The sequence below is a fragment of the Petromyzon marinus genome, chromosome 43, assembly GCF_048934315.1.
Source record: "Petromyzon marinus isolate PM22_M1 ecotype Great Lakes invasive population chromosome 43, UKy_Petmar_22M1.pri1.0, whole genome shotgun sequence".
In the NCBI taxonomy this organism is placed as follows: Eukaryota; Metazoa; Chordata; class Hyperoartia; order Petromyzontiformes; family Petromyzontidae; genus Petromyzon; species Petromyzon marinus.
The window spans coordinates 4928746-4951997 of NC_133709.1; the positions used below are offsets into that span (position 1 = coordinate 4928746).

The 23252-nt window shown below is 49.1% G+C and overlaps 1 protein-coding gene across 1 annotated transcript; it reads left to right on the forward strand.

Moving 5' to 3' along the window:
• Window positions 1-1433: 1433 nt before the first annotated feature.
• On the forward strand, window positions 1434-20380 carry LOC116951365 (protein disulfide-isomerase-like). Its single transcript, XM_032969896.2, has 11 exons — window positions 1434-1686; window positions 6863-7072; window positions 10379-10512; window positions 11115-11249; window positions 11543-11647; window positions 12305-12430; window positions 13477-13677; window positions 14029-14149; window positions 16745-16926; window positions 18258-18359; window positions 19410-20380. Exons 1-11 carry the CDS (start codon window positions 1524-1526, stop codon window positions 19467-19469), a joined length of 1539 nt encoding a protein of 512 aa, XP_032825787.2. The 5' UTR covers window positions 1434-1523; the 3' UTR covers window positions 19470-20380.
• Window positions 20381-23252: the final 2872 nt, after the last annotated feature.

The following is a 23252-nucleotide window of genomic DNA, read 5'->3' on the forward strand; positions in this document are numbered from 1 at the left end:
TGAACGGCGAGCGGAGAATCGATGAACCGGCCCTGAATTGCTTCCACTTTAAGAACGAGAACCTTGCAAGAGCATACCTGTCAACCCCTTATCACTGCTCTACCTTATTACAGACCAATTAAGACCTTATTGGTCACCCCCGTGCCGCTTATAAATCTCAACGTTCATCCTACAAAGTCCCATCACAAGGAGAGAAACACAAATAGAAAATCACCACTACTACATTCACCACCAGTACACTCACTACTACATACATGTCAAACCCCCTTATCAGTGCCCCCTACCTTATTACAGACCAATTCAGAACATATTGGTCACCCCGTGCCCCTTATAAACATCAACGTTCATCCTACAAAGTACCATCACAAGGGAGAAACACCAAAAAAATAGACCTAAAAATTATTTTTTTGCTGAACAAAACCTGCTTCATGTATTTATTTTGATCATTGGTGTCAATGATGCTGCTTATCATGTCAGTGATCTTGCATGCCGATGCTGCTGCTGGCAGGCCGTCCATAAATGACGTCACGCACCGAGGGGGGGGGGTCAGACATTTGTGACGATGTGTGACGAGGGGGGGGGGGGTTGAGAAATGTGACGTCACATCAAAATGCGCAACTTTAAATAAATATAGACAACACGTTCTACTTAATTAAATAGACTTAAAAAAAAATGTTTTCTCCAACAACATCAGAGTGCAGCGCCACATTAAATACGCACTACAATGACAATAGTTTAAAGCGATTTGAAGCATGTTTTATTTTTTTTTTGGGGGGGGGGCAGAGCTTTGTGACGTCATATTTGAGGAGGGGGGGGTCTGACTTTTTGTGACGCCGTGTGACGGGGGGGGGGGGTCAAAAATCGTAAAAAATGGCGTGACGTCATTTATGGACGGCCCCCGAGCTTGCTATGTGGATGCACACACTCGTGTTGTAAATGTACAACAATAAAACACAGAAACTTATGAAGGCTTTAACAATACACTATCCTTTGGTTTGACCGTATGATTTCTTTATTTTTGCCCGTATTGAAACGGCTGTACGCAGCATGGACCTGAAAACTCAACCCCCCCCGCCCCGACCCGTCACAAGAACGCGGCGTTGAACCCCGCGGGTTGACAACGGCGATGCAGGTGGGAAGAAAACCTCCCACCGACAAACACCACCCCCCCCCCCCACCAAAAAAAAAGTCGAGAGCTTCCGCGGATTTCCACACAACTCTTCGCTTGCCATGGACGGAGCCGCCAGCCTGAAACGTCGCCGAGCGCGGCGCCACCACTCACGTCCCTCCACGTGGCGTTTACCTCCCCGAGTCCTTGACAGGGTTGTCCGTGCAACTCGCAAACAGGTGGCAGGATACCCACGGCCGCCCAGCCAAGCCTCTCGTGTTCCCCCTCCCCCCCCCCCTGGGTTAAAACTCGAGACCTGTCCCCAACACCCCCCCTCTCTCTGTCTCTTCTCGCCGTCGTGTTCGCCTGCCCGTGGTGAGTTCTCCGGCGGCTGGCTGGTTGGTTCGTGGTGCTGATGCAGCTGCTGCTGATGATGTCTCCACGTCTCGTCTTGGTGCTGTGGGCCCTCCTGGCCACCGCTGCGTCGGAGTTTCAGGAGGAGGATGGAGTGCTGGTGTTAAACAAGGCCAACTTTGAAGAGGCGCTTTCCACCTACCCCTACCTCATGGTGGAATTCTGTAGGTACCCGCGCAGACGACGCACACGTAGATGAGGCATTGCCGAATTATCCTCGGAGCAAAAGTAGCTACGGGACCCCGCACATTTAAGAGCCCCGCGCTAAATGCTTTCAAGCTATCGATTCCGGTTCAGTGATTCTGCACTTGCTCTATTACTAAAGTACTATACCGCCTTCAACTTTTACGAACGACTGGGTGTTTAAGGTTAGCGATTTGTCGTATTATCTGGCTGTATAGCAAATGAAAAAATGCGATAAATTGACTATGCAAGTAAAAAAAAAAATGTGTTTTAATAAATTTTCTTTGATATTAGGGCCCCCCTTTCTAACATATGCTACAGACCCTAGCTTGCTTTGGTGATGTGTTCCGAGGCGCTGCTGCGTTGGCGACCCAACACATTTGTCAGGAACACGCGTGGCCCGAAAAGTATAATACAGGGTGCTTCAAAAAAATGTTAACACTTCCGAGAATTTGCAATAATAACCACGAGAAATGTGCAGCAGCCTCCATGCTCTGAAGACCACCTACAGAAGATTCCAGGGCACGCGTTGACAACGATGGCGAACACGTGGGAGACCCTTTGACCTTTTTGAAGTTATTAATATCCATTTGTTATCACGTTACAGTGTTGCATTATCCGTTATTTTTCCTTTAACAGCGATAGTCCCATAGAAGTGTTAAAACAATGTTGAAGCACCCTGTATATACAGCTGGTGACGTTTCGGGCAACAGCCCTTCATAGTACATAGAGACGAGTCATAAAGTGGACGATGATAGTTAGAAACTGCACGCTACGCCATGGGGACCTGATAAACACTTCGAGTAGATATTTGTCACTGTTTTTAAATCGCCATGCGAATAGTTAACACCGACAGTCGCTATTGCGTACGACACAAAACCCTTCAATAATCGTCAATACGGTATGACCACATCGACTGACGCGTGCATACATCCTTACACGCATGCATTGTCGTGCCCACGTGCGTGAGCGCTCTCAGGCGATGGTGACCGGAGCCCTTATTCGTTCGCACGACAGACCCAATTTAAAACGTGCATTCTTGCGAAACATAAGAACCACCAGAAAGTGTGCGCATGTATTGCAAAATTTCCTCACGGTCTATTGATTCGTATAACTTTTATATAACGTCACCCCCCCTCCTCCACTGGAGTAGCTGTATGAAACGCCCTGCAGTCACCAGAGTCGAGCTGATGCCCTTCTGATAACAGTGGTGGGAGTGGGGGGGGGGGGGGTAAGCGGTTGCAGGGGATGCGCCTTTACCGATGACATTTCATAGGAGTCTAGCCTTGTTCACGTTCGTACGTAGCAGTGTCCTCCGTAAGTTACTCCTTCATAGATGCATTGCATGCGCGTAGCATGTGGCGCATGGTCCCTAATGACCAATAGCAAAGTCAGATGCGATGCAACATGGCACGTGTGCATGTGCTGGATAACATTGGACGCGTCTGCTTAATGAATGGAATAGTAATGCTATATTCGTGTTAACCACCTCGCGTGGTGTACACGAGGAGGGCGCGGGTTTGATCCCGACCCTGACGCCTGCTGTATATGTGGAGTTTTCGTCTCTCTCGCTCTCTCTCTCCATGGTCGCGTGGATTTTTCTCACGATTTTCCGGTTTTTCCCTCCACATTTCTAACCACGCGATTAAGACTATTTGGCTGCGATAACATTTCCACGTGATAAGCCACTTCGTTGGGCTATCATTTGTGATGGCCAGGTCGTGTCTGAAAAAAAAAACCCCAGCTATATAGCTCAGTTGGCCTTACCTGGTTAAAACAAACATTTTTTGTTTAAATATTTTTAGTTTAGTTCTACGCATTGTCTATGTATGTATGTATACCTTCACAAACACATTGCATGCGTGCAGCAATATGGAGCATACGCGTGCATATATATGTTGAACTTCTTTCGCACCGTAATGTCCAACAGCAAGCAAGCTACGATATTAACAAAGCGCTTTATGCATGTATGTATCATCGTATAGGACACGTCTGCTTAAATAATGGAATAGTAATGCTATATTCATGTTACCATTTCGGAACAGGAGCACCGTACTCTCCGTATTATGAGATGCTTCGGAAAGTAAGACGCAATCCTCAACGACTCGGGACCGGGTGTCAATCAAGTTACACAAATCTGGTTACGCACCAATACCGGATTATAAGACGCACTTCAAACGTTTGACCGAATACCGGATTATAAGACGCACCGTTTTATAAGACACGCCTCAAACTTTTGCACGAATACCGGATTATAAGACGCACCCCAAACTTTTGCACGAATACCGGATTATAAGACGCACCTCAAACTTTTGCACGAATACCGGATTATAAGACGCACCCCAAACTTTTTCACGAATACCGGATTATAAGACGCACCTCAAACTTTTGCGCGAATACCGGATTATAAGACGCACCTCAAACGTTTGACCTAATACCGGATTATAGGACGCACCGTTTTAGAAGACACGCCTCAAACTTTTGCACGAATACCGGATTATAAGACGCACCTACAACTTTTGCGCGAATACCGGATTATAAGACGCACCTCAAACTTTTGCTTTCAAATAAAATGTGTGTGTGTGTGTGGGGGGGTGGTGCGTATTTAATCCGGAAATTACGGTAGTGGCACGCGATATGTAAAAATAAATAGACACGTTTCTAGATGAAAGGGTTGCGAGTCGAACTTGCTAAGGATTAACAATCGGCGGCTCGTTGCCAATCCACCGTCAGACGAAGGTCATCCTCCATGCCGCCGCCGTGTCCACAGTGAGGGCTGTTTGACCATACTTCACCACCCTGGTCATCGCTGCGAATCGGTGGAGGACAGCTTTAAGATGTCACTCGCCGCTGATGCGAGTTCGTGGCCGGGAATCGAAATCGGATTTGCCAGTTTCATTCCACCGAGCGCGCTAACCGCTGCGCCACCGCTCCCCCCCAATGCCCCCCCCCCCACCAACTTATGCGGGAATATTTTAGTTATTCCACAAGGTGGCGGCACCGCACAGCAACCATCATCACGATCAATCCACTGCTGCATTAAAGGCCTCCCAAAGCCGTCGCCGTCTCGGACGGATCACGCCGTGCAGCTGCGCGCGAGCTGATTTCATTGCTCCGTTCTCCGCGTCGCACGTGACCCCTGAGGCGCGTGTCTCTCCCTGGACTGCCACTCCGTCGTTTGTGTGCGTGTGTAGATGTGTTGAACTTCTTTCGCACCGTACGTCGCCGACCGTGTTCATCGGGAGGTGCGGGGTGGGTGGGGGGGGAGGACAATAAACTAAACGCAAAAAGCAGCTCTAAAGAAATCAGTTCTCAATCTAGACGACTTAAAGGTGCACAGTTCGAGTGGCTTTAAAATATCGCAAAGGAAGAGCGATCCAGACGGCCGCCGAAGGGCATCTGGAAACGCGCGCTGCCATTGGCCGTCTTTGTTCGACGGTTTAGCACATCGTCCCTTCTCGCGACGTCTGAGCAGTCACAAAGCTCGTTACTGGGATATCTGAATGATCGAATTTGTGGGGTATCATGCACGGAGATCGCTTCATCCACATTCCCACGTGCTCATCGCTATCCGCCCCGCCACGCTGGCCGTGGCTCCCAGGGGGTTGCTCGCCTTCGGGCGCCTGGGTATCTCGACTCGCCGTCAGTCATTTCCAAAAAGGGGGGGCCGAGTATTCGACCTAAAAAAAAGGGTGGTGGGGGGGGAGTTGATTGCAATGTTTTAGTCGATTCGTCGACTTAAAACGGCGCATCAGATGGTCGCCACAATCCCCCCCCCCCCTCTATCCCATCTCCCCCACGGCGATGGGGCACCCCCAGCTCTCGCCGCAATGTGGCGCTGACATCCCCCCCCCTCACGCCCCCTCCCTCCCGGCGCACATTCGAAATGTCCTCCTGCACGGTATACATGCCCCGCAGCCGACGCCCCATTCGCCTGAAAGTTTTGAAGAGGCACGGGTGGAGGTGAGAACCGCTGGGCGACTCTTCCCAGCTCGATTTAAAAAAAAAATTAGCGCCTGCACCGCCACCGCGGTGACGTCGCCCATCTCCACCCACGCGAGTTTGAAGCTGGGAAATAAACAATTAATTCATTAAAAAAAATAAGTTGATTCATCGACTTTTTTTTTGGTTGTGGTCGATTTATATCGGGATCCTTGACAAGCCTGCCTCCTGAAGGCAGGAAACCCCCGAACGAGCCACGCCCAGCGTGATGCGTGCGGCTCATGATGCGGGTGACGTCACCGAGGCCCGCTCACCATCACCTCCCGTCCAGCGGCACACGTGGTAGAACGAGAGCAGTGAGACCTACTTTTTTATTGCAGCTATTTTCGTGTCATCCGACGACTGCAGTCGAGTTGATCGAACCGATAATAGTAAAGAGTAAATCGATTACTCGAATAATCGGAGAGCCTGGATTGTCCGCAGTGTGAAGCTGCTGCTGCTGCTGCTGAGATCCAAGATGTGGGATTTGGTGGTAACAGCAGTAGGCGACTGTGGTGCCGACGATGATGATGGTGACGAAGATGATGATGATCATAATAGAGGGGGGTTTTGTTGGGTAAGATCGCTTAAATATAAATGTGTCGTTAAATCCGCCACCGCCCGCGACACAGCCAATAAGTAAGGTGCGTCACGTCAACAAAACGTTAGTTGCTAGTTCAGCACAACGGTTGTGTGTTGGAGAGTAGACCCACGACGCTCACAATTGTGGCGGGTTTTAGCAACAACATTTTTATTCATGCGCTCTAACCACAAGGATAAGAAAAACAACAACAACAACAACCTTGATTTGAAGCTTTGGTGACTGCAGGAATCCATACTCTTTGGTTCTTTCGGTAAAGTCACGTAGGTAGAAAATAAAATACAAAATAATATATCATTAATTTTATTTTTCTACCTACGTGACTTTACCGAAAGAACCAACAACAACAACCTCTATTACGAATGACGACGACGATGTCTACCCCCGACGTTACTGAAAGGCCCAAAGAATCTGAATTCCTGCGGCCACGAAAGCTTGAAGTCAAGATTTTTCTCGCGTCCGTTGTTTGTTCGTGTTTGTTCACGTTTTTGTTTGTTGCGGTTGCACCCGAGTCAAGAGCCGCATGGCTCACGGGCTCTACACCTAATCAATGAAACTGAACTGACTCCCGACAGATGCCCCGTGGTGCGGCCACTGCGAGAAGCTGGCCCCCGAGTACGCCAAAGCGGCCGCAGAGCTGGCCGAGGGCGCCGAGCAGGGGGCCCGCGTCTCCAAGGTGGACGCCACCGAGGAGACGGAGCTGGCCCAGGAGTTCTCGGTCAAGGGCTTCCCCACCCTCGTCTTCTTCAAGAATGGCAACCGCGACGAGGCCAAGAAATACGAGGGTCGGTGGCTCTCCCCTCCGCCGTGTCGGTGGCGTGGCTCGCATTGGCCCATGTGGAGCACGGCGATGATCTCCAGCCACCACCCGCGGGCGCTTCTGGGAATTAACAGATCTCAGATCTTGCTCCAGGGGGATCATTCTAAATGGCTAAATGGGTGCTGGTGGCGGCAGGCGTGATCCCTCCTGTCCTCTGGGTGGTCGGTCACGCCGTCGCTGGAGAGATTAAGAGGTGCCCTTCAGGACGGCACGGATGGATTCTTAAGTTGTGATTTGAAAATGGGCTCGGGCGAAGACGTGTGTTTTCTCATACGGAGGCTATGATCATCACTGAGTGCAAGTGTAGCGTAGAGCCGACAGTCCACACGCTTGCCCACAGCCCTCTCTCAATCCGTTTCCCAGCCTCCCCCCCCCCCCCTTCCACTGTTCCCGCTCCACTGCCCCCCTCCTTTTGACAGGAATCCTCCCCATGTCCCTTAAGCCACCGTCCCTCTCCATTCCTACCCCTTACACGAGGCTGTCGCAAAGTCGATGCTTCACAGGTGACTATCGCCTGCCGGCGGGGGGTGATGTTGCTACCGTGGTTTTACCCAAGTGAGTCATTTGCGAGAACATTTCGACAAATGTGGACCTTGCCGTGAGGACGTAATGGTGCCAAGTCGGAACGGGTAGGACGTCTTTAAGTGAATAAACCTTGCGTGCGATTTAGTCGATTGAAACTGTGCTACCGGCCTCGAGGTGAAGAGGTGTGAGAAGTCACGGAGCTCCTTCCGCCGAGAAGAGCCCTTCAAACAAGCGACTCTTTCGCCTTTTTAGCCAGTCTCAAAGTATGAAAAATAATAATAGGTTTTTACCCTTTCTATCAATAAAGCAGGAGGTTTCAGTTGCACTTATTAGGTATAACCCTGTGAGCCGTGCGGCTTTTGAACCGGGTGCAACCGCAACAAAACCAAAACAAACATGAACGAGAAAACATCTTAAAGTGATTTAAAATTTCGATTTAAAGCTTTCGTGACTGCAAGGATTCATGTTCTTGGTTCTTTCGGTAAAGTCTAGATTTAAAGCTTTCGTGACTGCAAGGATCCATACTCTTTGGTTCTATTCGGTAAAGTCACGTAGGTAAAAAATAAAACAACAAAAATCACGACGTTTTCGGCCACAACACAAGTGACAATAAAATTCTCAGTGAGAAATTCTCAGTGAGAATTTGATTGTGAGAATTTTATTGCCTTATTTTGTTTTATTGTTTTATTCTCATTCTACGTGACTTTACCGAAAGAACCAAGGATATATTTAAAGTGGCTATACGCAACAGGAAAGTGTTGGAAGAAAATATCAAAGTCTTCCAGAAAAAAACACCGCTAGGTGTTAAGATGTTCGAACACTCAATATACACCTTTCGCGAGGAATCAAGTGTGCACATGCAAACAAACGTGCCCCGAGCTATCAGTGCTCTCTGCTGTTCTGTGTTCGCCTCGTGGCGTCGTTCTCTTGGTGAGACGAGGCCACGAAGCATGCTGCTGTCTGTCTCTGATGTAGGGCAATCAGTTTCAAAGACAATACGTAAAATAATATATCATCAGATCCTTGTTTTGTTTGCATGTTCACCGCAAGCGCTGAGTGTGTTTAATGCAGTCACGTGATTCCTTGCAAAATGTTTCTATTTGTGCTCGACCATCTTAACACAACTCCCGTTTGATTGCTCGAAAGGGGAAACGCCTCTTCTTATTGGTCACGTGACTTTAGGTCCGTTTCAACACATTACATAAAATCCGTGATCTGGTTCCGTCTGTAAAAGATGTGATTCCGGACATACGGTACCCTGGTGTCTACAAACTAAATTGCCTCTGTGGTAGTAGTTACATTGGAGAAACCAAACGCCATGTCTCGGACCGCATTCGTGAACACAAAGCAGACCTTAAACACGGTAGGACCAACACCTCGGCCGTGGCAGATCATTGTTATAATTCAGTAGGCTCACATGACATTGACTTCTCCAAGACAGAGGTTATTTGTAAGCCATCTGGCTACCATGAGAGATTCGTTCATGAGGCTATCCACATATACAAGCACAGAGACAATTTCAACCGAGAAGATGGATTCTGGCTTAGCAATCTTTGGAAGGATTTGATAAACCATTTCAGGTCTTAATAGATTGTTCACGCTTACGGTGGCTTTCAGACAGCATACATTAATTTTTCGTCTCCCCCCTCCTCTTTTCAGAACACAGATGGACTAGTCCTTCTAAATAAACTGCCAAATCGCTGCCCGTGGCGCTAACGTTTTTTTTAAATAAATACACCGTTTAAAAATAAATATATAAATGCAAACCGCCACTTCTTTCAAATGTTTCTTGCCGTTGGGTTTTCACACCTGATGATGACCGTTTGTGTTATGGTCGAAACGTCGTGAGAATTTTTATTGTTTTATATATATTTTATTATTTTATTGTTTCCCTTCAACGTGACTTTACCGAAAGAGCTAAGAATGTGACTTTAGACGTTGTTGCTGTTGTTAACCCACACGCCAGGGGTCGCACTTTGAACGCGCGCGTCGCTCCAGAGACGCGTTCATCCTGCAGCGGTCAAACCAGATGGGGCACCTTTTTGTTTTGTTTGAAATTCTCACGCCTGGAATTTCGTCAATTTTTAAGGGAAACACTTCGCGTTGTTTTTTTTTGTACGTTGAGGCATTGTAGCGAACTTCACCCGGGCTAACGTTCCGGGGGGGGGGGGGGCGACTGGAACCCAGGGATCGCGACCCCCCACGCTCCGAGCCAACCCTCTGGCAGCGTGTGCCTGATGATCGAAGTAGCACAAGTAGCTAAATATGTAGTAGCTATTCTGTCTCTCACTGTTCAAATAAACCTACCATTAAAATTATAGACTGATAATTTGTCATATGTAGTATATGTAGTAGCTACGGGCCCCGCACTTTCAAGGGCCCCACGCTAAACGCTTTCAAGCTATCAATTCCGGTTCAGTGATTCTGCACTTGCTCCATTACTATAGTACTATACCGCCTTCAACTTTTACGAACATCTGGGTGTTTATGGTTAGCGATTTGTCGTATTATCCGGCTGTATAGCAAATAAAAAAAATACAATTACTTTACTATGCAAGTATAAAATGTATGCGTTTTAATATTTACGTGCTTTTGTTTTTTTTTAATTTAGGGCCCCTTTATAACATATATGCTGCAGGCCCCGCACTAGCTTAGTGCGGCACTTACTGCTAGCCACGTCGTGTTGAGGAGACCACAGAGACGATTCCTGAGGTCCCCAGGGACATTGTTCGTCCGTGGCGCGCAGGAAGCCGGAACTCGGACGCTATGGTGCGGTGGATTAGGAAGCAGATGGGGCCTCCGGCCACCGTCGTGGACTCCGCCGAAGGGCTCGACAAGGTCAAGGATCTCAACGAGCTCGTCCTGGTCGGCTTCTTCAAGGTGGTGATGTGTGAATGAGGACGATGGTGACATTGGAGGATTGATCGTGATGATGTTGAACGTGGTGGTGGTGGTGGTGATGATGATAGTGAAGATGATGGTGTAGAATGTAGATGATGGTGTTGATGATGGTATTGAAGATGGTCGTGAAGATGATGGTATTGAAGATGATGGTGGTGAAGGTGATGCTAGTGATGATGATGATGATAGTGAAGATGATGGTGTAGATTATGGTATTGAAGATGATGGTCGTGAAGATGATGGTGGTTATGATGATGCTAGTGATGATGATGGTGTAGATGATGGTATTGAAGATGATGGTGGTGAAGGTGATGCTAGTGATGATGATGATGATGATAGTGAAGATGATGGTATAGATGGTGATGGAGAACATGACTACAGCATTTACAAAAAATATTTTTTACGCGTATATCAAAGGTCTGTACGTATTACACGTGGTGATGGCGTTGATGACTGTGATTGCTGTGGAGACCGTGGTTGGTGATGACGTTCATTATGTTGATGCCATGGTTCATCATGATCCTGATCCTGTGGACACCATGCTTGGTGGTGATGGTGGCGGTGGTGACGCTGAACGGCAGGAGGACGGGCCAGACAAGCAGGCCTTCCTGGCCCTCGCGGGCACCACGGACGCGGTCCCCTTCGCCGTGACGTCCGAGCCGGGCCTGTTCAGCGACCAGGGCGTGGAGAAGGACGGCCTCGTGCTCTTCAAGAAGGTGACCAACTCCTCCGCTCGCCGCTCTGCTGCCCCGGCCGCTGCCCATCTCGCGGTCGCCGCGTTGCTTTCTCGTCACACAGTCGGTCTCCTCGTCGAGGCCCTGCCCCACCGGCTAAGAAGACTGTTTGCTGTGTTTGTGAATTTGTGCTCTTCGCGTTCGCGCGCGCGCGCGTCTTTGCGAATCGCACCTGCGTCTTATCGTGGATCAACGTCGTGCCGGCGATCGTTTCGGACGTCGCTCAAAGCGAGGGCTGAAACCGCGGCTTCGCGCGTGTCCGCTCCCGTCGACAGTTTGACGAGGCCAAGGTGTTCTACGATGGCGCGATCAACAAGGAGAGCGTCTTGAAGTTCATCCAGAGGCACGAACTCCCGATGGTCGTCGAGTTCTCCAGCGAGGTGAGCGTCAGCCTCCATGGAGCCGTGGGGATGGCGGCCACCGGCGTCGCGCGGCGCTCTCAGATGCGCTTCTGCGGCCGTCTGGAACGCTCTTTCCTTTCGATTTTAGGAAACCACTTTGAGCAATGCACTTTTAAATCATCGAGATTGAAGACTCAATTCTTCTTTTGTGTCTAGTTTGTTGTCCTTCCCCCCACACATCCGATCAGCGCGGTTGGCTACGTACGGTGCGAAAGAAGTTCAACGCGCACGCGTACGACAAATTACGTGGCGATACTACGTTGCCAGTGGTGCGCAAGCGTGCATCAAAAGACAGCTCAACTAATTCGTCAATAACACTGTCACCTTGAAAAGAAAAAGTATACAATTGCCGAGGATTCGGGCAATGGCTCGTCTTCTTGCGGCCAATGCAGAGGGGTGCATGGGCCGAAACGTTGCCTGCAATGATCACGTACGATTTATTTTGCTATTGACGAATGTGTTGATTTTTTCTATTTTGTTAATATGATAACAATCGATGCGCCTGGTATGCACGTTGAAACTCCTCCGCACAGCATGAAGTCCTCTCCACACTAATCCACCCGCTCACCCCATCCCGGACGCCCGCTCGCAAACTCTCCCGCTTATCGCTCGCCCGTCCACCTCCGCCCGTTGCAGATCGCCAACAAACTCTTCAGCAACAGCGTCAAGGTGCACAACGTCCTCTTCTTCTCCAACGGCACGGAGAACCTACAGGAGATCAAGAACAACTTCCGGGAGGTGGCCCCGGAGTTCCGGGACAAGGTGACGCTTTCGCATCCCTTTGCTTCGAGTCGACGTTGTCTCGGGGCGGCGACCATCGTGGCCATGTCAGGGGCGTGCGTTTCGATCGCCGTTGCTCGTGTACCGGGTTCGAATGCAGGCAGCCGCTCTTTAGCATTCACCGGGTTCTCAAGTGGAGCTGATGGCCCTCGGCACGGTCGCCGATGCCTGCTAAACCTACGCAAAACCTCCGCCGTTTTACGTTTGGCTTTAACGCGACAGAAAGAATTCCAGCGCGGCGAATTGGAAATGTTGGTTACGATTGGCGAGCGGCTGAGCAGTCTCTGAGCAAAGTTCGACTCCAGTGTGAGGCCTACTGACGTGAGAATATAAGTACACGGCGATCCTATTATAGATGCCCCCTCGATCTCTAATGGGCCTCTTGCTTCCTGCTGAACAGGGTCATGATTATTCTTTTTATTGAGCCGGCTTATCCGGGAAAGCCACAAATCTCCCATTTTCAGGAGGTTCCTGCCACAAGTGTTTGCATCAGCGGGGGCGACGATCTCGATGTTTCTCAAGTAAAGTTATCCCGGTCATACTTGGGACGTGACGCCGTCCAGCACGTGACGTCACAGGGGGGGGGGGAATCTTTAAGGTGCGCCACGGTAGCGAGATGTTAACTACCTCGCCTGGTATGCAGAAGACCGTGGGTTCAATCCCGACCCCTGACGCCTGCTGCTGCTGCTGTATATTTGGAGTTTTTCGGTGTCTCTCTCTCTCTCCGTGGTCGCGTGGATTTTCCTCCGAGTCCTCCAGGTTTTGTCCCTCCACATTAAGAATCAACATCACCACGCGTTTAGACTATTTTACTGCTGTACACTTCCACGTGATAAGACACTTTCGTTGAGCTATAATTTGTGATGGCCAGGTCGCCTTTGACAAAAGAGCTACACGGCTCAGTGGGGCCTTTCTTGGTAGGATAAAATAAAAAATAGTTTATACGGCCGCCGGTTCGTTGTCGCCGGAACCTGCGGCGCTGACGGGGAAGGGGGGGGGGGGCGACCTCGCATCTCTGACCCGCGCAGATCCTCTTTGTCTCCATCGACGCGGACGTGGAGGAGAACAAGCAGGTGCTCGAGTTCTTCGGGGTGGAGGCCGAGGACTGCCCCACGTTGCGTCTCATCGAGGTGGAGAAGACCATGGACAAGTTCAAGCCAGACTCGGACGACTTCTCGGCGGAAAGCCTACGCGCGTTCTGCTCAGGGTTCGTCGAGGGCACGCTGAAGGTAAGTGCCGTTCCACCACCACCAGCGATGACGACAGTGACAACGACGATGATGACGATGATTACGATAAATACAATGATGACGACGACGACAATGATGATGACGATGATGACGACGATGATGACGACGACAATGATGATGATGACGATGATGACGATGATGAGGACGATAAAGACGATGATGACGACGACGATGATGACGATGATGATGATGACGGTGACGCCAACAACAACGATGAAGATGACGACTGGGCTATATAGCACAGTGGGCCTTACCTGGTAACATAAAAACTTGAGTTTTCAGAATGACGATACTAAATGATGCTGTTGTGTTTGCTTTGCCGTGCGACAGCCGTTCCTGAAGAGCGAGGAGGTGCCCGTGGACTGGGATCACGGCACCGTCCAGGTCCTCGTCGGGAAGAACTTTGAGGAGGTGGCCTTTGACAACGACAAGAATGTCTTCGTGAAGTTCTGTTAGTAAATTTTGTTTGTTTGCCTCTTCGTGACGAATATTGAGCCAGAATCTCTGTATTTATCCTGGAGAAATCCGATGAGCTGTGAAGCTCTTGTTCACAGATGTCCGGTGTGATGAACCAGATTCAGGAGACTTTAATCCATCATCGAGACACATCTCACAATTCACCATGCACGCAGCGTGAATGGCACGAGTGGGCCATGACTGGTTTTGATAAGAGGATCTTTGGAAGAGACACTGGGTGCTGATAGGATTGGCACCTATCAGGTACAAACAACACAGCGCAAGTTTCCCTCACTTTGTGGGTTCAGTTTGTAACATTTCACGTATCTACGCGGCTGTTTCTACCCAAAATTCGCTCGAAGCAGTCGGACGTCGGACAACGTCGTGTGTGTGTGCGTCACTCGGCAGGCAGCTGTCTCCTCGTGCGGTGCGTTGTGGGTCGGGTGGCCGTACGATCCACGCTACGCCATTTCGCTTTGCGCCGCCCTATTTTTTCCGGAACGCATCTCACCCCTAACCGCCTCGACCACTACCGCGGAAAAAAGCGAGGGAAACCTTTCTCGTAGAGAACTTCTCGCAAATGTGGGAAGAGGGGGAGAACTAATGGACGTGGAAAAGCGTTGTCCCGAGCGGTGGATTCCAGGCCAAGGCTTTGGTCGATGGGCGACAGCTCCTTGCTCCTTCCCCCCCCCCCTCCACCTTTTACTTCTTCTTCGTCATCTTCTGTACGACTGCTAATATAGATGGCAGAGCAACGGTTACAAATTCACATTCAGGTGGGTCAAGCCAGACAGATAACCCGCGTCTGGAGCAGCGGAGTCGCGTATCGCCATGATGTCTCCTTGGGAATTCGTGGATCGGGGGGCATCGCGTCGTGACTCGTTGCATTGGTCCTTTCTGGACGAACGCAGTCGCACACTACTGCAGGAGAGTCTTTTTTCATTTCCCACTTGTACATCGGGTAACCCCGCATCTGCCTGCCATGGTTTCCCATGTAGCGCCCGGACGCTGGAACTCCCCCCCCCCCCACGAAATGCCAAGCAGTATCTCGAGCCTGCGGATATATTGAATGCTTGTCTTAAATCTTATCTCTATGCACATCCGTTCATTCAACTTGTAGCTAATTCATCAAAAATGGCTTTTAGTTTTTTTTTTTATTTCGATTTAAAGCGTTCGTGACTGCAAGGATTCATCTTCTTTGGTTCTTTCGGTAAAGTCACGTAGAATGAGAATAAATTAATAAATTAATAAGATAATACAATAAAATTCTCACGACGTTTCGGCCACAACACAAGTGGTCTTCATCAGGTGAAGCGCTGTCCTCGAGACAGTCTCGTCCCTTCACCTGATGAAGGCCACTTGTGCTGTGGTCAAAACCTCGTGAGAATTTTATTGTGTTATTTTATTTTATCAATTTATTATTTTATTCTCATTCTACGTGACTTTACCAAAAGAACCAAAGAAGATGTTTTATTATTATTATTATTTTGCAGCGTGTCTTAGTGTCTAATTGCGTGAGTTACCTTCGTGCTGATTGTCTGCTGCTGCCTTGTTACTGCGCTTTAAGATCCTTGCTTTTTTTTATTTAAAAAGCAACTTTATACGCGTACGTGGAAATATCATTATTGTTATTACCCAACTGACACAAGCAAACAAACAAAAAAACCACAGACCTACAATGAATGCCCCGGGGGAGAATTCGATATTTCCCAGGGCAGCTGCCTCGACAAGGGGGGGGGGGGGGGGGTGGGAACAATCCTCGGAAACCCCCGGACAGGTGGAAGTCCTCGCCACGGCGGTGGGGCATCTTCCTGGCTCCTCTCCGAACCTGTGACCCCAAGTGACAGTCCTGCCGGGGAATTTCCAAACTCGGATTTTGTCATTTGGTTGCTTCCTCATTAGGGGGGGGGGGGGGGGGTGGGAAGAAAAAACAAACCCAGTTCAAAGAAATAACTTACTTGATCAAGAAATATATCATGGTTTCATTTATTTTTTTGCTCTACTGTGATTTTTCTGCAAACTTCCGTTTTTCCAAGACGTGTTTTAATTTTTCTCTTTTACCAGCACCCCCTCTACCCCCTCCACCCCCCGGGGTTTTTTTTTCTGTGATTAAGTAATTGTTTTCACAGTCCCTTCCCGTTTGTCCGGCGAGTGGAAATTTGCTCGTACGTAAAGGATTTTCTCATAATAATAATCATAATATTATTCATGTCCACTGGCATTCGCTCACTCGTGAAGAGAGAGAGAGAACGGCTCGGAGGCGCCAGGAGGAACCAGAGACGAGCTGGCAAGGCCGCAGCCAAATTCCTCCCACGAAGCTCTGCGGTCTTCTACATATTAAGGTGTTATCGGACCCATCGATGAGTGTTAACGCACGTCGGAGGTAAACCGGAGAACCCGGAGAAAAACCCACGCGCGAGGGGGAAACGCTCGATCCCGCACGGACGAAGCGGGTAGAGTCCTCGATGTCCACGGGGCAAGGGAGTTCCGCGCAACATCTGCGCGCGATCCACCAAACCCTCGCCGCTGCCTCCACAGAGCTGCGTAACCACCACCCCCCCCCCCGCCCCCCCCCCCCCCCCCCCACCAGACGCGGAGTGGTGCGGCCACTGCCAGAAGCTGGCCCCCGTGTGGGACGAGCTGGGCGACCGCTACCAGGAGCGCGACGACGTCGTCATCGCCAAGATGGACGCCACCAAGAACGACCTGGAGGCGTTCAAGGTGACGAGCTACCCGATGATCAAGTTCTTCCCGGCGGGCGCTGGGCGCAAGGTGAGCAACCGGCGGTGGCGAGGTGTCGGACCACCTCGCCTGGCAACACGGGAGGTTCTCGGGGGTCGATCGCGACCCTTGGCGCGCGTATATTTGGAGTTGGCACGTCCCTCTCCCCTTGGGTTTGCGTGGGATTTTTCACTGGGTCCCTGCGGTTTTGTTCCCCCTGCACATTGAGACTCAGCAAGCGTTGTTTAGAGTATTCGGCCGCTGTAAATGTCCACGTGATAAGCCACTTTGTTGAGCTAGTGGGTAGGGCAGTGGGCCTTACCTGGTAAAATAAAAAAAATAGTTTTAGTTTCAACGTTGAGGCCCTGGTGTAGTCACTGTCTATCCTCATCTCACCTGACCCTCTGCTCCTTTTTCTTTAATTTCCCATCATCTCCTCTCTGGGGCCGTCCATAAATGACGTCACGCGATTTTGGAAGATTTTTGCCCCCTCCCCTCCCCGCCTCGTCACACGGCGTCACAAAAAGTCAGACCCCCCCCCCTCAAAAGTGACGTCACAAAGCTCTGTCTCCCCCCCCCCCCAAAAAAACATATTTCCATTATAAAAATAAAACATGCTTCAAATCGCTTTACACTTTTGTCATTGTAGTGCGTATTTAATGTGGCGCTGCACTCTGATGTTGTAGGAGAAATTTAGCATAAAATTTACTTGAAAATATTCAACGTTCAACTAAAACTGCAGATGTTCAGAATATTATATTGAAATTCTCTTATAATTATTAAATATTAAACGTAATTAGAACTATAAAAAAATACTTTAAATTTTGTAGTAGAACGAAGCAAAATGAAGAGTACAATTATAACAATCACATATTCATTCTACATAATGAAAAGCCCTAGTAGAATAATTTGAATAAAAATGTTAAATAACAATATTTTTTCAAATTGTATGCTTCTCCATTCTCCCATGGAGAAGCAAAATGCTCCTTCATGGAATAAATAAAAGGTGGCCTTAGTAAATTTAAAGGATCAAACAGTTAATAATGATTTTTTTTTAAATTGTGTTGTTATAACAATTCTATTTAATCAATATTTATTTAAAATTGCGCATTTTTACGTGACGTCACATTTCTCAAACCCCCCCACCCTCCCCCCCTCGTCACACATCGTCACAAATGTCTGACCCCCCTCCCCCCCCCCAGGTGCGTGACGTCATTTATGGACGGCCTCTCTTTCTTTTGCGGTCCTTTTATCCACACATCATGACCTTGACTGTACCCCCCCCCCCCTGCCCTCTGCCCCAGCCACCCTTCCAATGGTGGCTGTGCCGTGGTTAGCACAAAAAGCTGCTCGTGCTAAACCGCGTGCTGGTGACCCCGCAGATCGTCGACTACAATGGAGACAAGACTCTGGAGGCTTTCAGCAAGTTTCTGGACAGCGGTGGGAATCCAGAATCCGAGAAGGCGGAAGAGGCACCCGCAGACGTGAGAGTCGGTTTGCACGAGCGGGTGGGCGGGCGGGCAGGGCGGCCAAAGGAAAAGTCTTCGGGAAGACCGTCCGATGCCGCGTGGACTGTTTCTGAACACGATAAAGGTTTCACGGGTTAGAGCTCGTAAATATGAATGTGTTAATAAAGTATTAAAGCTTTCGTGACTGCATAAAATTACTCATTGGTTTTTTTCGGTAAAGTCACGTATGTAGAAATACAATTAAATTATATTAAAACAAAAAAACAATCACGACGTTTCGATCACAACGCAAGCGATCTTCATCAGGTGTCAAGAACAAATCACGGAGGTAAATACAACAAAAAAGATGAGAGACGAGAATTCATCAAACCTGAAAAAACATTACGTAAAGCACAGCCAGTCAGGCCAACAACACAGTTAGACACTTCCTGGCGGACCACGAATTTCATAAGAGTGTTAAATTTCGTGTTCAACCTCTGGATTCCACAAACCAGCATAGAAAGAGTGAAAAAAAGTGAAAAAATACGAGGTACACGGTCAGTAGAAATACATATACAAGTCCACCAAGAGGTAAGGAGGGAGGAAAGACGGACAGGGAGGCAAGGAAAGAGAGAGAGAGGGGGGCCAGAGGGAAGAACAGAAGCTTAAATAGGAATTACGGTTAGGGGGGAGAGGGGCCAGAGAGAGAGCGGCAAGAAAAATCCAATGAGTATTATGAATGTGCTGTTAACCCGCGATGAATTAGTGAGGTTTGTCACGTGAGCAAAACGTGCCCATCAGTTACTACTTCATCGTTATCATGTAGCAACTAATGATCGTGTAGTGACTCATTGGCACGTTTTGTTAACGTAACAAACCTTACTAGTTGTTCCGTGTTGGGTGGCGGTGGGTTAAGGACGCATTTATATTTACGCGATGTAACCCATAAAACTTTTGCTATGAATGATATTGTTCGCGAAGGCCTACTACTACTACTACATGCCCAACTGTTGCTGAACAACCCACGCCCATTGTTGCAGTGTGCCTCACGGTGCGTTTGCGTGTGTGTTTTGTTCTTGTTCTCAGGATGAAGCAGAGGTGGAAGATGACGTAGATCAGTCATCAGACGAGAAAGATGAGCTGTAATCTTTCTTGTTGTTTGTTAAGCGCGGGGTCATCGTGACTTCACAATTTATTATTTAGACACACCACACGTGCATGGATTTTGTTGTTGTTGTTTGTTAGTTTGTCCATACGACGGGAGTCAGGAATCCCAATTTTGTTGCTCTCAATTTTTGGGGGGAGAGACTTTTCAGACGGACTGGGCGAAAATAATCAACGTCTCTTTTTAGAAAAAAAAAATACATTTTTACCTCAGCGGATATACGTCGAGATTAAACCAAGGCCCATCATCGTGGGTGTCAACATAGGAGCCTTACAACTGCAGATCTCACATTTGCCACGTCCCCTCGCACACTCTCACAGCAAGTGCGTGATACATAGTAAATATTCTTGGTTCTGTCGGTAAAGTCACGTAGAAGGGAAATAATGAAAAAATAAAAATATAAAACAATAAAATTCTCACGACGTTTCGACTGCAACACAAGCAATCATCATCAGGTGTGAAAACCACAGCAAGAAAATTTCAAATTTTCCACAGCAAGAAAATCTCAAATTTTCAAATTTTCTTGCTGTGGTTTTCACACCTGATGATAATTGCTTGCGTTGCGGTCGAAACGTCAACATAGGAGCCTTACAACTGCAAATTTCAAATTTTCCACAGCAAGAAAATTTCACCTGATGATGATTGCTTGTGTTGCAGTCGAAACGTCGTGGGAAATGTATTGTTTTATATTTTTATTATTTTATTGTTTCCCTTCTACGTGACTTTACCGAAAGAACCAAGAATATGAATCCCTGCAGTCACGAAAGCTTTAAATCAAAACATAGTAAATAATAAATTCTTACGCTCACGATGTTCTCGCCACGAGCCATCCCACTCCTCCTGCGCGTGAACTCATTTCACTTCGTCAAAATAAAGACAACATTGAAATGATGATGCACGTGTTGGCAGTGGTACACAAGCACAAATACCAACGCACATAAACACATTGACCTACAACGCCTAAAAGGAAAACATAATTGGTGATGTTTCGGATAATGACCCGAATTTCAGCCCGTGTTGCAGGTGTCGTCTTGAGCTGCCGGACCACCGCTATACATGACGACGACGATGATTGCACGATCCCTGATATTGAATTTGTTTGTCGCCGCAGACAGGGTCAATCGTTGTCCAAGAGTCCTGTGATAGACTTGTGTGTGTGTGACGTAACGCGTCTGTTCCGTTCAGCACGTGGCCCCGGCAGTCTGTTGAAGGCTACACGGGGGGGGGGGTCTCTGTGCGTTGGGTGTTTCTGTATCGGTGGCCGGGCGAGTGAATGCGAGTGGATCATCAAGCGGCGCTGTGGAGATCAGCGGCGTTAGGGCGTTGGCGCGTTGCGTGAGATCCGTGCGTAGGGGTGGTTGTAAATGGGGATCATTTATGGGTGTTATAATATGGGGCAACTGCCTCGGTTAACCTACAAGCACCTTGGGTGTTCTCCCTACAAGCACCTTGGGTGTTCACCCTACAAGCACCTTGGGTGTTCACCCTATAAGCACCTTGGGTGTTCACCCTATAACCACCTATGGTGTTCACCCTACAAGCACCTTGGGTGTTCACCCTACAAGCACCTTGGGTGTTCACCCTATAAGCACCTTGGGTGTTCACCCTATAACCACCTATGGTGTTCACCCTACAAGCCCCTATGGTGTTCACCCTACAAGCACCTTGGGTGTTCACCCTACAAGCACCTTGGGTGTTCACCCTACAAGCACCTATGGTGTTCACCCTACAAGCACCTTGGGTGTTCACCCTACAAGCACCTTGGGTGTTCACCCTACAAGCACCTTGGGTGTTCACCCTACAGGCACCTTGGGTGTTCACCCTGTAGGCACCTTGGGTGTTCACCCTGTAGGCACCTTGGGTGTTCACCCTGTAAGCACCTTGGGTGTTCACCCTGTAAGCACCTTGGGTGTTCACCCTACAAGCACATTGGGTGTTCACCCTATAACCACCTTGGGTGTTCACCCTACAGGCACCTTGGGTGTTCACACTACAAGCACCTTGGGTGTTCACCCTGTAAGCACCTTGGGTGTTCACCCTGTAGGCACCTTGGGTGTTCACCCTGTAAGCACCTTGGGTGTTCACCCTACAGGCACCTTGGGTGTTCACCCTACAGGCACCTTGGGTGTTCACCCTACAGGCACCTTGGGTGTTCACCCTGTAGGCACCTTGGGTGTTCACCCTGTAAGCACCTTGGGTGTTCACCCTGTAGGCACCTTGGGTGTTCACCCTACAGGCACCTTGGGTGTTCACCCTACAAGCACCTTGGGTGTTCACACTACAGGCACCTTGGGTGTTCACCCTGTGAGCACCTTGGGTGTTCACCCTGTAGGCACCTTGGGTGTTCACCCTGTAAGCACCTTGGGTGTTAACCCTACAGGCATCTTGGGTGTTCACCCTACAAGCACCTTGGGTGTTCACCCTACAGGTACCTTGGGTGTTCACCCTACAGGTACCTTGGGTGTTCACCCTACAGGCACCTTGGGTGTTCACCCTGTAGGCACCTGCTTGTGTCGCTATCTCCCGGTTCCGCTAAAAGCGCCGTGGTGACAACGCGCGAGGGACTGACGCTGGGGTTTTTTTTTTAAATGGTTCTGAAACAATTTACGAGGCCTGCAATGAATGATGGGCGATGGAGTGTTCGGGGTGGTAGCGTGACGAGCGTGGGGCAGGCACGGGGGGGGGGGGGGGGGTGGGTGCCTTGCTCGCCCCCAACTACCCCCAGGTGGCCAAAGCCACGAGTTGCCCCCCCCCCCCTTGACAACCAACCATGGGATCCTTTTTCAACAACAGTGCACGCGAACACTTACTTTAAACGCGGTTTATGATTATCATAAATGCTGTCATTTACGCTCCGACAGGAGCCACGATATATATAATAAGTCCCCTAGGTGCGACCGTGCGAGACAAATTAAATATCGGGACCCCCCCCCCCCCACCTGACGGACTGCCGCACCCCCTGAGCTAAACACGTCGTGAGTGCGCCAATGGTTTGAGGATTTTCTGGTGTTTGTGTTCACGGTAGAGCTCGCTGCGAGGTCGAGTTTTGCCACTTTTTCCACGGAGCAAACCCGGAGCGTATTTCTAAGACTAAATATTTTTTTTATTTATTTTAATCTGGTAAGGCCCGCTGAGCTGCAACGTCTTTTTCAGAAGCGACCTGGCCACAAATAACAGCTCAACAAAGTGGCTCATCATCACGTGGACATTTATCGCGGCCATGTATCTTTTTTTGCTTGTTCTAAACGCGGAGGGGGAAAACCGGAGGACCCCGAGGAAAATCCACGCCACCACAGGGAGAGAGACGCGCAAACTCCAAATATATAGGCGTCGGGGTCGGGATCGAACCCACGATCTCCTGCGGTCTAGGTGGTTAACTTCTCGCCACCGTAGCGCGGTCGGCCCAGGCCTGTGAAACCTGTGCAGTACGAGAGCAGTGGGAGGTCAGACACAGCGCCAAATCAATTCCTGCCACCCGAACAGATGCCAAATTCCAATCCTGACATGCGGCAAACCCAAGCTGGGAGATTCGTCGATTATATTAATTAATTCACTACAGAATTGCATTCGATTGCAGTACTTAAATATGTTAAAACACTTGGGGCCCCTTTAAATGTGGCGGCCACCATGATATTCTTCCTCGTGAAGGTGGGAAACCCCCCCTGCCACCACCCCCCCTTATAAGCCACGCCAATTTACGTCACCTAACCCGCCTATAGCCTCCCGTCCAGCGGCACGCGTGAGACATCTTCTCCGACAACTAT